General features: G+C 35.2%; 1 protein-coding gene across 2 annotated transcripts in view; it reads right to left on the bottom strand.

Moving 5' to 3' along the window:
- SCN9A (sodium channel, voltage gated, type IX alpha subunit) overlaps positions 1 to 16,268 on the bottom strand; it is a 201,476-nt gene that overhangs the window by 44,397 nt on the left and 140,811 nt on the right. For both annotated transcript variants that reach the window (XM_011990984.1, XM_011990983.1), the window contains exons 18-20: positions 14,111 to 14,231; positions 4,817 to 4,971; positions 385 to 558 (exon numbers count right to left, since the gene is read on the bottom strand). In XM_011990984.1, coding sequence (XP_011846374.1) covers positions 385 to 558; positions 4,817 to 4,971; positions 14,111 to 14,231 — 450 coding nt within the window. The remainder of the gene's footprint in view (positions 1 to 384; positions 559 to 4,816; positions 4,972 to 14,110; positions 14,232 to 16,268) is intronic.

Here is a 16,268-nt window from a genome sequence, read left to right as displayed (position 1 = left end):
TCTTTAATCTGTGTCTCTGCCCTTTTCTCTTATCACCTCCTACTTCTAAATTTTGTTTTATTCTTAACAGGAATGACATTCAAATCATATATATATATATATTTTTAAATCACATCTCCTTTGCAGAAAACATAAAAAACTCAATTATAAATGTTAGCATGTCACAGAAATAATTTATATTTGTTGAATGATTTCTGTTCTAATATTCCTCACAGATATATTTCCACTGGCTGTGCTAATATTTCTAAAAGAATAAACCTATAGCCTGAAAGTATATGAAGCTTAACAAAATTAATATATAATAATATACAACACTGGTGAAGGTTTTTTCACAACACTCAGTAAGAATAAATCTTCTTTTAAAATGTACTCAAAAGTACCTACGTCAACAATTAGGAAATCCAGCCAACACCAGGCATTGGTGAAGTATGTTTTATAACCATATGCTATCCACTTTAGAAGCATTTCCAGAATGAAGATGTAAGTGAAGATCTTGTCTGCATACTCCAGGATAATCTTAATGGTCTTTTTCCTTTCAATATATATATCTTCAAAAGCCTGTGGAAATAATATTCAAGTTTCAGTCATGCACAACTTAAGCTTTATGATTCATACAAAACCAGGAAAAATACAATTCTAATGCTAAGAACACTGAAACATAATATTGACATGGGCCAGCTGACATTTTTTCGGGTTTACAGTTACCACATAACACTTAGTTCTAGCCTTCTCACCAGTGCTGCTGCTGGTCATCAGAGGTCAAGAGAAAGTGCAAAAGAATGAAATTACTTGTAATCCACAAAAAGACTCATGATCTCTGACACCTGATCATTTTCACCTCCATCTGATTCCTCCTCTTTCTCCATTAAAATTGGATAAGTCCTAACAATTTAAGATATGATCCCACAGTCAGCCCCTGTTATAAGCTTTTCACAACCTACACTCCCCTTTTACCCCACCAGTAGGATGTGGAGCCTCTCTTAGTTCTCAAATGCTTGTGCATCCCAGTGCCTAGCACCATGTTAATAACAGCAGCACGAAAGGAAAGGTTTGCTAAACGAATGACTGCAGTAGCTTAATAGGCCTATAGAACACAGAGCGTGCTTTTTCCTTTGACACTCTATCCATGTATTATCCTTCAAAGCTTCAGCTCTGAAAATTACTGTTCGATTCTCTCCATGAATGCAGTACTTCCTATGCTTTCCAAGAAATTTTAGTAAGTGACACACAACAATATTATGTGACATTAGGTGAGCTCTATCTGATTTAGGGCTTACGCTTTACTGTTACTAATTTTGTTTATCGCTCATTTACTTCTACTTTGTGTATGCTCTTCTTTCTGAGGAGCCACAACACAATGAAAAGATAGGGTGACTTTGACTTTGGACTTCAGCCACATGTCCCTTGACAAAGAATTTGAATGGACTTAAAAATTGGGCTCATTGTTGCAGTGAGTCAGGATCATGCCACTGTACTCCAGCCTAGGGGACAGAGTGAGACTCCGTCTCAGAAAAAAAAAAAAAAGAAAAAAGGGCGCATTGAGACACTGAAAATGATTGCTGATCTCAACAGGTCTAAAGTGTTAGAATTTTCTCTTTCTGATTGAAACACCATTAACCCTGTTGGATAAAATGAAAGTCAAAGACCTGTATCCTTCGTGGATAATATTATATTTATTAACTGTCTATACTAATGAACTTGTGCCATTCAGATTCTTCTTATTCTAAGTTCCGCTATCAATACTCTAAAATTATCCTTAGCAGTTTTGGGAAACTGTTGGTATCAATATTGGAGAAAAGAGACAAGTTGGGGCAGAAAGACTGAACAGACCTACTAAGATGCAAAAAGAAGGTCCCAGCAGTTGGCAGAGGTTCTGAAATTCAATGGAATTGAAGTGCAGAGGGAGGCTTCTATCCCTCAGGATTTTCCTCCCTGCCACTCCACCCCCAAGTTCTGGAGGAATCAGGCAAGTCATCTAAACAGAAACTATGGCAATGACTCAGTCCTTTAAATACAAAGACAAGGAAGGGGCTTAGTCACAAGGAAAAAGAAGCCTGTTTCTAGAACTGGTGTACAGGGTCAGAGCAGAGCCACAGGAAGTCTTGATAATGAGAACCTCTGTCTGACTGGTCCCAGAGCAGGAATTAGAATTCAGCCCACAGGGGTTCTAGCTTCCAGAATGAATTTTGTGGATGTAGGAGCGAGGAGGCAAGAATGACCTTATGTGAGCGCTATCTGATTTAGGACTTACACTTTACTGTTACTAAATTCAGTTACCACTCATTTATTTCTATTTTGTGTATGCTCTTCTTTCTGAGGAGCCACAACACAGTGAAAAGATATGGTGACTTTGACTTTAGACATCAATTCAGTGATAGCTCTGTCATTTGCTGGCTTTGGGACATTAAGCAACTTTTAAAACTGTACCCAGCTTTATCATTGGTAAAATAAGCAAAATACCATAATCTTGCAGGGTTGTTTGAAAATTAAATGAGAACATTTAAAAGAAGGTTCTGAAACACAATAAATACAAACTAAATGAGAGTTATTACTTCTTTTTAACTTTTATTTTAGGTTTGAGGGTACATGAGAAGGTTTGTTACATAGGTAAACACGTGTCATGGGGGTTTGCTATACTTTTAAAAAATCTAGTTTAATTGGCAACCTCTCTAAGTACAAATACCAGCTTCTTGAAATATCTTTCCCTTTTCTTCCTCATACAATTTACTTAAAATAAAGTTTTGAGAATGCACTCCCCAAATGTTGTCCTCTGTTTTAGACATTTTGAACAAGGAATTACTCCAAACTGTTCTTTAATTTTTTTTTTTTTTTTTTTTTTGTAATCTCCGCTCTGAAATTCTCAGTCACATATGTGAGTCAGCATGATAAACTTCCTTAGTTATTAGGAATACATTGTATGGTAGACACTATCAAGATTTCTACTTGGACAACTCCAGGTCAATAGAGCTTTTCTGATCACATTTTCTGTTTCTGAGAGTTGAGACTTGTTAGGAGAGGAAAGCCACAGTGGGTCCCTGCAGGTTGTTGGGGAGTGTGCCAAGAATGCCAGGCTCTGCCTGCTCCTTACCTGGGACATTCCTCAGGGTTGTGCTTGCAGTGAGCAACCTTGAGACATGAGGTAGGGTCTCCGGGACAAAGAGCAGGGTTACTTATGTTGCTTGGTATAAAAAGATGTGTTCCCTAAGCTCAGTGTTCCTCAGCTGTAACATCAATCCACTCTATGTGTACACATTCATTCAGGCTCATATAACGCCCTCATGAGACTTGGGTAAAGGGGGAACCAACAGAAATATGTTGAAACTCATGCTACTTTCCATGCATAAGTAATAAAGTCCTTTATCTCTGACCCAAGCACCTCATATCTTCTGCCAGCATCCATGAAACAGTAACAGGTCAACCTATTAGCCTGTAAGTACAGTAAAATCAAATTCCAAATTCATGAAGACTGTCTTTTTGGCAAGTTACAAAGTTCTTGAATATTCTATTTTTAGTATAATGAAACTTCCAGTGGTATATCTAGCTGGGTCTGGGCTCCTAATGGCTTCTAATGGCTCATCTCTGTCCGCGCGAGCAGGAAAAATGACAATTAAGATAAAGGTTCAGGAAGCTTGTAATTCTACCAGATCTCTTTCAACTCCCATGGAAGCTGCTTGTATGTGTACAAGAATGAGAAACTTGTCCTACTTTTTATCCTAAACCTACCATCTGTTTTCCCTTTTTATAACTCACAAGATGCTTCACAAGCTGACCCTGCTTATCTTTCTCATAGTATCTCTGGCCACCTGTACTTATTCTTCTTCCCACCACACTTGCTACAGTTCAGCAACTTTTAATTTCCTGAATGTCTGATGCTGTTTTGTGCCTCCTTACCATTGTATACTTGTTCCCCTCAGCCTGCCTTGCCTAACTAGAAAATTCCTATTCGTCTCTCTAGACCCTGAAAAGCACCATTTACGTTTCTGAAATTGCAAGCAGATGATTGTTCTCCTTGCTACAGAACTTTATCACATATACACTTTGCTTACAAACACATGCAAGTTCTACAGTTACTCATTTGTATTCTTCTCTTCTCCATTGCTCTTAGATCCTTAAGAATAAATACTACCTGGATCTCATTTATCTTTGCATTGTGAAAGTTGATCATACAAATTGGGTCATTCTTGACATACTCAACTAACAGTCAACTAAGAGTCAAGAAGGCAGGGGGAAAAGCTCTCAGGGTACAAAACATTACTCCAAGAATTGTAATTCTCGGCAACACTGACTGTTGAAGCTGCTTATTGTAACTTGAAATTAGTTTTATCTATAGCTTCTGAGGAAACTTGCTACATTCTAGGACTAATTTTGCCCACCACTGTTGCTTGCCAATTGGAGCTTACCAGCTCCCCAAATCCTTACTAGGGCCAATGAAGTTTCTCAAAGAGCAATACATAACATTTTCCCTTTTCAATAAAACCTCTAACCCTCTCTCTTTGTTCTACAGATAAAGTGCTTTCAGTTTACGCCAGAGACTCTCTCCCTGTTTTGCAAACTGATATTGCCAGTAAAACTCTCTTTTCTATTATAGCCATCTGGGTGGTCCTTTGGACAACAGCATTCTGGGCAGCAAGGATAATGCCTGGCATGTAGGAGTGTTCAGTAACTATTTACTGAGCCCAAGTAAAATTTTTTCATTGGCACTAATCATAGGGATTAATTCTAGGTAAAACAACTTGCCATGATATTTTTATCTTTTAGTTCATTTTAAAGAATATCAACTTAATCAATATGTTGACTTAGGTGTCAGATCATTTACCAGGGCACCACTGCTGAGCAGGATCATGAGGACAATGAAGCTTTCAAACCAACTGTGTTCAACAATCTTGTAGCAGGTTTTCCTGATGTTCCACCAGATTTTTCCTTTCCCTGACTCTATGTTAACTTGGCAGCATGAGAACCTCCGTACACAACCTGACAAGAAAGACATGCATGTTAAATCTTGATATTTAGAATAAATAAAAATTTTAATACACGATTTAATGCAAAGTATTCTCTGTGATACTCCCTCAACCAAATAATTTCAACACCTATACTTCCAGTTTCAGATATATTTAATTTGAATGCTGCCTTCCTTCATCTTCTAACTTTCCATGATGTTTTCTTAATACTTGTTAGTTAGTTTTAGCTTACTATGTATTCGTATCTTCTGTAATCCCCAATTTCTCTTCAGTCTCCTCCACAGTCTTTAAACCACTTTCATTTGATGTGTGAATGAATGAATGAACTAAAATCCAAAGATAAAATGAATTTTATGGTCTTCTTTTCTGACAGATAAATTTTTGTAGTCTATGATACTTCCATTCCTCTATGATAAAAACCCTCTGAAATACACCTTTCTAAACAATATTGAGAAAATTAGTGGAAAGTCCTGAAATTAGGTTCAAAAGAAAGTCATCTTGATTAGAAGATCCAGATGAAACTGTTTCAAGTATTCTAAGTTAAAAACAAATCTGGCTTTAAAATTTCATGTATAAAATATACTGCTACAAAAATTTGCAAATTGTACTTAAAAATGGTTAGGTTTATTCATTCATTAACTCATTCATTTGTCCATCAAACCCTTGTTACATATCTTCTATGTATTCACCTCTGTACATGATTTTCTTTCCTCAGGGAATTTACGTTAGGTTTTGGTTAGGTAGACAAACAGAAATAAATGAATATAACTTGATACGGCAACTAAAGTGACAGGGTTCATTTTGATAGCATGGAAGAAGTCAATCTAACCTGGCTTATTTCTTGAGAAAGAGAGATCAGTAGAGGCTTCCTAGAAGAGATGGAGCCTGGGTTGAATCAAAATATCAATAAAAAAGAGTTTGGGTGGAATGCCAGGCCAAGAGGGCAGCAGAAATTGTTATGCATAGAAATTTAAACCAGTTTAGAATGGTGATGCAAGCAGAACGTACACAAGAGGCAAGGGTGAGAGATGAGTTTAGAGAAATTGGTCAGACTATGGAAAGCATTGGCCTTTACCTTAAGGAGTTTGGTTTATATCCTATACACGTTGAGGAGTAAGTAAAGGGTTATAAGCAGGGAACAAGATATACAGATTGCAATGTAAATTGATGTCTCCATGGTACATGGAGGATAAGTTGGATGAGGTGAATAGAGAGTAGTAGGGGTGAAGAAAGTTCCATACCCAGAAAAACATTCAGATTCTGGTCCGATATCTCTGTCAGGAGGGGACGATCAGGGCAATGCTAGTTAGGAACTACAGCTGTAACAGATTCGGGACATATTTGGCATATAAAACCAGCAGGATTTGGTGATTGATTGGATATTGGATGTAAGAGAAAGGAAGGAGCCCAGGACTACCACGTGGATATCAGCAGTGAATTGAAAACCACAGGAGCAGGAGCTGACTTGGCAGGTAATGATTTTGAGAGGCCTGTGAAATGTTTAAATACAGATATCCTATAGATTTTTAAAATGGGGGTGGGAACCTGAAACAGGGGAAAAGCCTGTCTAGAAAGGAATGCTTAGTAATAATTAGCATACATGTATCTGTTCAAGTCAGAACAGTTTTTGAGGTCATACAAAAAGAGTATTTAGGGTGAGGAGGAAAAGGGGCCAACTCCAAAACATTCCGAAACAACAAAATTAAGGGGGAGAATTCAGAATTCAGTGGTGTGCTGAAAGCAGCCCATACCAATTCTCAATGTTAAACTGTCAGAAATTCCTGTTAGTCTGTTATTAAAAGCAGCCATTATTAAATATTTGACTATATAAACTTAGAATTCTATAACTTACTTTAAAGAAAGGTAATAAATACTAAAACATATCACTTCCTAGTTATTTTACTATATTTTACTATTATTTATGCTCTTTGGGCAATATTTGTCTATTCTGTCTGAACGGTAGAAGTATGGCATACCGTGGGGCTATCATGCATCTCTTCTTTCTGGACGGTGGTCTATTCTCTCCGGATTATTCTCTCTTGACAGTAGTAATATGCTTTACTATTGGACTACTGTGCAACTTTTCTTTCTGGATGCTGGTCTATTCTATCTGGCCTATTGTATCCGGATGGTGGGAGTATGTCACATTGTTTAACTACTGTGAATCTCTTCTTAACTCTGCATTTAGCAAATTCGCATCAGTAGTTTGAAATCAGTGATGGTGGGAATCTTTACACTATAAAAATCTCCAAGCACTACAAATGAGAACTTCTTGATTTTCTAGAGTAGAATTAAGAAGATGATGGAGGAAATGCTAATAAACCAGATAAACAGTCAAGGTGTATTGTGTTTGTAGCCATTACACTGAATAGCACAAAAATTTTAAAAAATCCTTTCATTATTGAAATTCTGTTTTCTGATTTGCAAATAATTGCTTACATCACTGATAAATGAGTATCTGACATATAGCTTCTTCATTTCATTTTTACTTCACTAACTAATAAAAATACCAAGCAATCTTCATATTAAAACTATACTTGTTGATTAGCTGCAAAAATAGGTTGCCTATACATGCAAAAGTTTGGCAAAATTCAAAAAAAGCATTTTTTCATAAACAATTTGATATACAGAATATTCAATAAAAATTTGTAATATTTTATTATTTGTAAATTGTGTGTCATATATCCTTAATATCAGTAAAATTTATAACAAATGATGTAAGTATGCATGTTTTATTTTCCTTGGAGAACCAGTTTATAAAAAGATTTACCTATACATCACTAGGACAGGTAGAGGAGAAAACTTTGAAGTAGATGAAATGAGAGATGAACAAGAAGAACCAAGAGGATGCAGTAAAAGAGAAACCAAAGAGTAAAAAGTTTTACAAGCAGTGATAAACAGAGCTATGAACGTAAGAGGCCCAGAAAGAGAATGATTTAAAAATTAAATTTAAATCAATTTAAAGTTTATTAAAGCAACTAGAATTACCCTGAAGAAAAGAGAGACTCTTTAAAACTAACTACAATGAATTCCTCCTCATAAAATTTTAGATGAAAAACCTCATTTTAGATGAAGGCAGGAGGTGGGAAAGTAATAATGGGCAGCACTTTTTCGATACCTGTTTCAGAAGTTTGAAATGTAGGTATTTCTAAAAAATTGATTTCCTTTTCTGCAAAACAATATAGCTCATTAACAAGTATTGAGCCTTTCAAGGAAAACTTCAGATAATCGTTAAGATGTATGTTCTAAAACAACAAAACTAGAATCCTTTTGACAAGATGCACCTGGTAGATAATGTTTTGTAATGGATCTTTTTATGTTTCTGAAGTCTAATCAGTGCATTGATCCAGTTGATATGAGGTTATTTTCTAGCATTTTAATTTCCAGCTCTATAGAAATACAGCAAACAAGGTGTTTCCCTCTCCCCCTACAATGTCTGTGGTGTTTTTGTTATCATGCATATTTTATGTGTTCCTGTTCTTTCTCTCTGGAAGTTTCTAAGTTCCCAGAAGGCTCAAACTGAGTCTCTAATGCTTGCTGTCTGTGCTTACGGTACTCATCGTTGTCCTCTACTTGGCTTAATAGGTCATTTATAGTCGATTTTTAAAAGACTTGATTCCCCAAAGAGAGTTATATAATCTTCTAAGCAGTTAGCCATAATTTGAAAGGTCTCATCTCTGTGAATTCTATACTTTACATAAAGATTGGATGAAAAAGAAAAAAAAAAAGGTGATGGAAAATCTACACATAGCTTCATTTATACAATGTTAATTACAGTGAACATGATCTCAGATCTGAAATTATTTATCATCCTGTACTTAAATAATTATTATCTAAATACATTTAGTTAAGAGAGAACATTCAATTAAATGATATAAAAACAGAGTAAAAGGGTAGGGTCAAAAATTAACTCTAAGTTAATCTTTTTCCAGGCAAAAAAAAAATATCAGAAAGAGTGAAAAAATGAGATGAATTTTTTAATATTAACTTAGTGCTCTAGAGTTTGTCTTAAACTTAAAAACAATGATCACATACAAGAAAGAATCTATCTTTCTCAGGTACAACTTATTGGATAAGAAAGTTATCCCTTTGGTTAAGAAGATTTTACTCTCTGGGATTTACTTTTGTCAATCTTAAAGTTGAAGGGAAACATTGTTCTTATGATTGAGGAAATAAAAACACTAAAAATCCTAATTAGAAAAGTTAGTAAACTTTCAATCTGAAATGAAGTTTCATAAATATTGCCCTCAGGGTTTATCACACCTCAGAGAGTTTCTTTCTGTTATTTTGAGGCAAGAGTGATGGAGCGTCTGTCTGGTTTTCGTGCAAAGGTATATCCCAAGAGATTTCCAACCAAGCTGGTTAGCAATGCTATCACACCTTCTCTTTAAAAGGACTATTAATTAAACGTAATCATAACAGGGAATCTCTCAAACGTTTTAATGGGTCCCAGTGAGCAAATGCTATTTCTTTTGGGTGGTTTCACTAATGTGCTCTCATGGTGCATTACATAAAGTCTATGCTGAGTTTCATCATGTTAAACCAATGCTCTCAAAAAAAGAAAAAAAAGAAAAGAAAAAAGAAACCATTGACCATTTCAAAGACAGACTATTCATTAAAAACTATAACAGCATGATCGATATAATTAATGTAAAAATTCATTATGAAAACAAGCTTCCTTCACCATTCCTTAATGTCTAAAATAACTAAAACAAATATTTGTTAACATTATCTTTCCAAAGAAAGAAAAAATAAAAGTCACAAAGGAGTTGGTTATTGTGTTACTAAAGTTAGAATTAATGATTAGTTATTTTACAGGAAGTGGGTGAATACAAAACATTTTGAAAGGAAGATGATTTGGCTCCTCCTACCAAGTTAACAGAAAAGTACATTATTATTATTATCATTATTATTTTTTGAGACGGAGTCTCACTTGTTTGCCAGGCTGGAGTGCAGTGGCACGATCTCAGCTCACTGCAACCTCCGCCTCCTGGGTTCAAGCGATTCTCCTGCCTCGGCCTCTTGAGTAGCTGGGACTACAGGTGCTCACCACTAGGCCCAGCTAATTTTTGTATTTTTAGTAGAGACGGAGTTTCACCATGTTGGCCAGGATGGTCTCGATCTCTTGACCTTGTGAAAAAGGTTATTTTTCTCTAATCCTGATTATGTAATTTACTAATTTGGTAATCTAAAAGCAGCACAATATAAAACCACATAGACCCAAAGAATCATGTCATGTTCATAATTATATAGGTTGTCAAGTCATGTAGAACCAAGGATAGTAAAGAACAGGGCAAGATAGAAGGAGTCTGAAGTCTTGAAATACAAAGTAAAAGACATGGAACTAAGGAACAACCTGGCCTAAGATGGAGGAGAAAAGATGAATAAGAGGAACCAGATGCAATCAATGAAATACATTAGTAAAGTGATAGTTATGAAGCTGAAATGAATCAACAAATATGAGACAATGAACAACAAAATCATTTTAACATTTGTCTTCAGTAAAAACATGCTACTCAGATTTAATTGTTTTTCATACTTTCTTTAATTTTTTCTATTACTTTTCAGGTAACAGAGATCTCTGGAGGTGAAACATTGCTCTGAATTGGTATTGATTCTAGTTCAGCTCTTGTAGACCAATTACCAACTTGTAAGTAAACATGTTCATGATTCTTCATTCTGACAAGCCCATACTTCTCAGTCTTCATGTGGAAACTATGCATTTCCAGTTTTTGAGCACTCCATGTTCAATCCATCAACAAATTGCTTCAGCTCTAACTTCAAAATATACTCAGAATGTCCCACCCTCACTATACAAAACTCTACCATACTAGTCTAAGCTCCCATCACCTCTCACCTGGATTTATGCAGAAACTCCAAGAAATCTCCCAGCTTCTGCCATTGCTATTCGCCCTTCCACTCTTAAGATTGCACATTGTGAGATTTTAAAATCATATCCTTATAATGTTCTTGAAATGTCTTATATTCTGGCCTCTACTACATCTTTGATCTACACTTTTTAAAAATAATATCATTTGTTTTGTTTGTTTGTTTGTTTGTTTGTTTGTTGGAGACAGAGTCTTCCTCTGTCATTCAGGCTGGAGTGCAGCGGCACAATCTTGGCTCACTGCAACCTCTGCCTCCTGGATTTAAGTGATTCTCATGCCTCAGCCTTCCAAGTAGCAGGGATTATAGGCATGTACCACCATGATCAACTAATTTTTTTTTCATTTTCAGTAAAAATGCAGTTTCGCTATGTTGGCCAGGCTGGTCTTGAACTCCTGGCCTCAAGTGATCGCCCACCTCGGCCTCCCAAAGTACTGGAATTATAGGTGTGAGCCACTTCACCTAGCCTCTGACCTTAACTTTTAATACTCTTCTCATTTCTCATTATTCTCCATCTATATTGGCCCCTTGGTTTTTCCAAATGTTTTGCATATCCTCACCTTGGGGCATGTGACTTCATTACTCTACCTAAAATACTTTTCCTCCATATATTTGCATGCCCCCCTTCAATTTTCTTTATGTCACAGAAGAAACATCACCTTTATAGGTAGGCTTTCTCTGATCAATCATTCATTCATAGCATATTTATGTGCTAGTAAGTTTTTCCCCCTCACTCTTGGTATTCCTCTTTTCCATATACCTTCTCCATAAGCACTTTTCACTTATCTGACCTGCTACATCTTGATATGTTTGTTCAGCGAGGGGCATTGTTTTGTCCACAGCTCTGTCTCCCTCCAGTGCCTGGAACTGGACCTGGCACACAGGTATTTAATAATTATTTGTTTACTGGAATAAAGAATGATTATGTGAATACACGGTTGAAAGGCTAAACAAATTGGCTGCTTCGTTGAATTTATTAGGCTACAGATCCAGAGACCCTATGAAGTCTCTACTGGAGCACATAAAAGGGATGTGACTCAGAGACCAGTACTCCCTCAGTAAATTTCAGTGGTCCAAGCCCAGGTTCATCGGAAAATGTGTTTCCATAATATTTCTTCTATACTGGCCTCAATTTGGAAGCAATGAACACTCTCAAAGTAATCACAAAAGTATTTTCATTGATGTTTATAGGATTTAAAAAACTTTATGTTATATCTTAGTATAACAGCACCTACAGTCTGAAATAGCATAGTATTAATACTTTCTGTAAGACTTTAAGTTTTTTGAAGTTGTTTTTTGGTTTGAAACTTTAAGTTGATTGATAAACCCAACTTCTTTCTAGTTATCCTAGAATTTTAAGTGATGATCATTCATAAAATGAATAGGGAAAATCTTGGTAGCATCAGTACAAATTTAAGTCTATATGCTGCTAATAAATTTCTTGAGGAACAGGCCATACGTGTTGATGAAATTCTTAAATCCCTATAACATAGACACTTTTAAAGGAAAATCTGCATTTCCTTATAGCACTAATTTCAGCAAGCGCAAAATGTATATTGACTGGATGTCATACACCTTTGCTCCTTACATAAAATGATATTTGGTGTGCATTTAAAGAAAAACCATGCACTCACTGTAGTTTGCTAATGTCTTTATTTTCCAATCATTTTGCTTCACGTGTGAGTGTTATAAGAGACTAGTTGAGAAAATCTTGGAGACTGAAAGCAAGTCGATGATTTTTCAAAAAATACTAATGCAGAGGGTAAGCCCATGACTAAATAAGTCATTAGCATCTGTGTTATCATAGCTTCTTTATAAGATTGTTAACAGAATCCTTGAAGAACAAGAAAAGTAGAAGAAGGAAGATAGACACTGTGCAAGTAAGTTTATAATCATTATCTTATTTGATCCTCTTAGCATCGCTGTGATGTGGATGCTGATATCCCCATTTTACAGATGAGATATCTGAAGAACAAGATTTTAAATTGTGTACTAGTTCTCACAGACAGATAATAAGTAGGCAAATTAGAATGTATGTTTATCAGGCTCCAAAGTTTGAACTTTGTGTTATTGTATTACATTACAGCCCTATGCTGGGCTTGTATTTTTACCTAGATGATACAATACTTGTTCAGACAATACTGCATTATCCCTGGCAAATTCCAGAAGTAGTAAGAAATTCAGTACATCAGAAAGCATACAGGAATAGAAAGAAGTACTGTTAAAAAATAAGAGACTAAGGCCAAACGTAAAGAACTTTACATGTAAAGTTAAGGACTTCAGACTTTACCCTGAAGGCCAAGGATTCACACATTTTAGTGTTCATGAAAATCCTCTCGAGGGCTTGGGCCCTATCTCCAGAGTTCCTGATGAACTTGTGACTAGCAAGGAAAACTTTAAGGCTCTCTCAAAGTCTTTAGCTTGAGGGTAAGATAGATCATGAAGTTACTAATAAAGACTGGAGGAAGCTGTAAAACATGCTAAAGTTTTGTTTTTGTTTTTGCCCTTTTCAAAAAAAACTTATTAAACTTGGAATGTTTTAAAAACAACAGATGGTGATGACCAATGGGGAAATGTAAGCAGATCTGGGACTCAAGAGTGAGGTCAGGGGCAAAGACACTGATGTTAAGAGTCAATAGCACAGAAATGGCTTTTCAAGCCACAGGCATGCATGAAACACCTCGGAGCTTCAGAATAAGAAAAGATAACTGAAGTTTGAACATGTGGGGAGAAATCATTATTTACAGGATGTGCAGAAAAACAACACTCATTAAAGAAATAGAGAGAGGAACTCAGAATTCTAAGACAAATAAAAGACCAAAGGTAGACTATGGCCTCTGAAACTAAGGACAGGAAGAATTTTGGGAGAGACTGTGGTCAACAGTATCAAACAGTTTTCTGAGAGTTAGTGAGTAGATTCCATTTTCTATTAAAAGGACAAAAGTATAAACTCTTTCATTAACTTGTATTCTAGTGGTTCCACTGATCTGGAAATATGAATTAAGGCTCTAAAATAAGAAGCAGTAGCGTGCTTACAGTCTAACATACAGTGATAGGAAATTATTGTTAGTCAAGTGCCATAGATGTGGAAACTGAAATTTAGAGAGCTCTAGTGACTTGCCCTTAATCATCATACAGCTATAGCTGAATCAGCATGGAATGGAGTCTTCTGACTTACCAACAAACTCTGGTAAGTATTACGCATTAAAACAAACTCCAAAACACTAATAAAGGAATGCTAACCAAGGTCTCAATTTTTGTCTTACCATCTGTGAAACAGGCTTCTGGCTCATCGGAATTCATAGGTTCAGCCTCTGCTTCTTCTCCTTCTCCAGGCAAAGGGTTATCAACTGTGCTGCACTCTGAGGAGCTTGATTGGTTTAATCTCTAGAAAGGAATTTACCACCCCACCAGGTAGTTCATTTAGAGTTCATTCAAATCTGGTATTTAAACCTTATTTAATAATCAGACTCATGCAAAGTATTATGAAAAAAAGATTAATAGTATGATGGCCATAAAAATGTATAAACACATATTGAGGTCAAGTAACCTTAAATGTATCTATACTTGATCTTTCTATCTACACCATCCTGTAAAATAATAAACTTTTATTATGTTTATTACAGTAACAGTTATGTGGCCAAAATTAGATAAGGTAATATATTGATGTTAACTATCACTTTTGGAAAGTATTGGCCACATCTTACTTTTTTTTAATTTTTAATATAAATTTATGGACACTGACAATCATTATTTGAGGACAACCTATACCCTATTTGCAATATAATACAAGTGTGAAATTACTAATGCCTGATAATTGAAAGCTCAGATCAAATAGTTGGCAAAAAACTTAATAGTTAAAATTTTTTAAAAAGATGAGTTCAAGATAAAGTCCAAATGTACTTTTTATTATCTCTTGGATTTAAATACATGTAGTAGGACGATATAGATAGAAGTTCTTTGATCAAGACCACAAAATCAAATATGGTTTTGAAATCAAAATGCCAATGACCATACCAACACTACCTATTTTGTATATAACATTTTAGTACATCGTAGAAAAGGTTAAACAGTATTATTTATAATGTCAAGAAAGTGGCTACTAAAGTAAGCACCACATGCAAACTCTGAAACAAAGACTGAAGAAAATTAAACATGGCAGACTTACACATGGAGTAATGAATTCATTGTCATTATGATCATATAACTGATCATAACACAAATAGGTTTTTCCCACCCAGAGCTTTATGAGTAACCATGATGTTTACACATACACACACACGAATAAATCTTTACAAAAACTACATACAGCAATTGTAGCAAAACTCTGTCAAATTTCCCAAATATTGTTTTATAAAGGAGTAAAGCAGCATATCAATGGAAGAATTAATTTTTCATTCTCATTTGCTAAATGACACGTGAATATTGGAAGCTGCTAGTTACTACAACACGATTCTCTTATTAAGTTACAACTTTATCTTTTTCAGAGTAGTTCAAGCAAGTGCAAGTGCTAAAAATAATAAAGTACTTATTTCAGATAAATTGATTCTTGATCTATGAATCTGTATTAATATCATAGGCCCAATCCAAAGGTTTGATTTTTAGAGATTGACTTGGAAGCTAGAAGTATTCTTGATGGGTACCACATTAAATTCTCAATGCTATTATTATCACCTAGTATACAACATCATAAAAATGGCATTGATAAAGTATTGTACATAAGGAATGATGTAAGCAGACCAAGTCTTTCTTATAACTGGAGTAAAGAATTATGAACAAACTGTTAAGTGAACTCCTCTAGTCTACGTTGGCCTAGAGGCATTATTCCCACCAGGTCCATGAGTTTGATGACAGTATCAGTTATGAAAGTGTTAGTACACAATTTCACTCAAAAACAGGTTCTTTAAACGGATTGAATTCATCTAAATTAGTTTAATCTAAAATTAGAAAATAGAAATTAATTATAACTGAATATTCTATAAAACTATAGAACAGGTTTTAAAATAGAAACTATAGAATGAGTTTTAAAGTATATATGACAAGTTTTAAAATATAGATTAATCTAGGAAATGATGTTGGATAAACTTATAATTACTAATATATATTTTGTGCCAATTGCCACAAAATCCAAAGTACCATATTTAGAAGACTACAGTTTGAATGGCTTCAATTCTTGACCTCTCGGCTGCACGTGAACTATCATCAGGGAACTGAAAGACACGGCCCTATTATTCTGTGAAGTTAAGACCAAGTGCTTCAATTCTGAAAAAAGAATTATTGGCCTGGGTTTTGAGGTAAGGCAGTGGGAGGAATTGCTGATAGAAAGAATACAAATCACCTCCCTGCTATTAGACACAATATTAACAATAGGAAATAGTTATAATTGTTTTCTCTGAGCTGGTAACAACTTTTAAATAAAATGAT

This window comes from Mandrillus leucophaeus, unplaced genomic scaffold (genome assembly GCF_000951045.1).
Source record: "Mandrillus leucophaeus isolate KB7577 unplaced genomic scaffold, Mleu.le_1.0 Scaffold389, whole genome shotgun sequence".
NCBI classification, from domain to species: domain Eukaryota; kingdom Metazoa; phylum Chordata; class Mammalia; order Primates; family Cercopithecidae; genus Mandrillus; species Mandrillus leucophaeus.
This window is presented reverse-complemented; position numbering and strand designations above follow the sequence as displayed.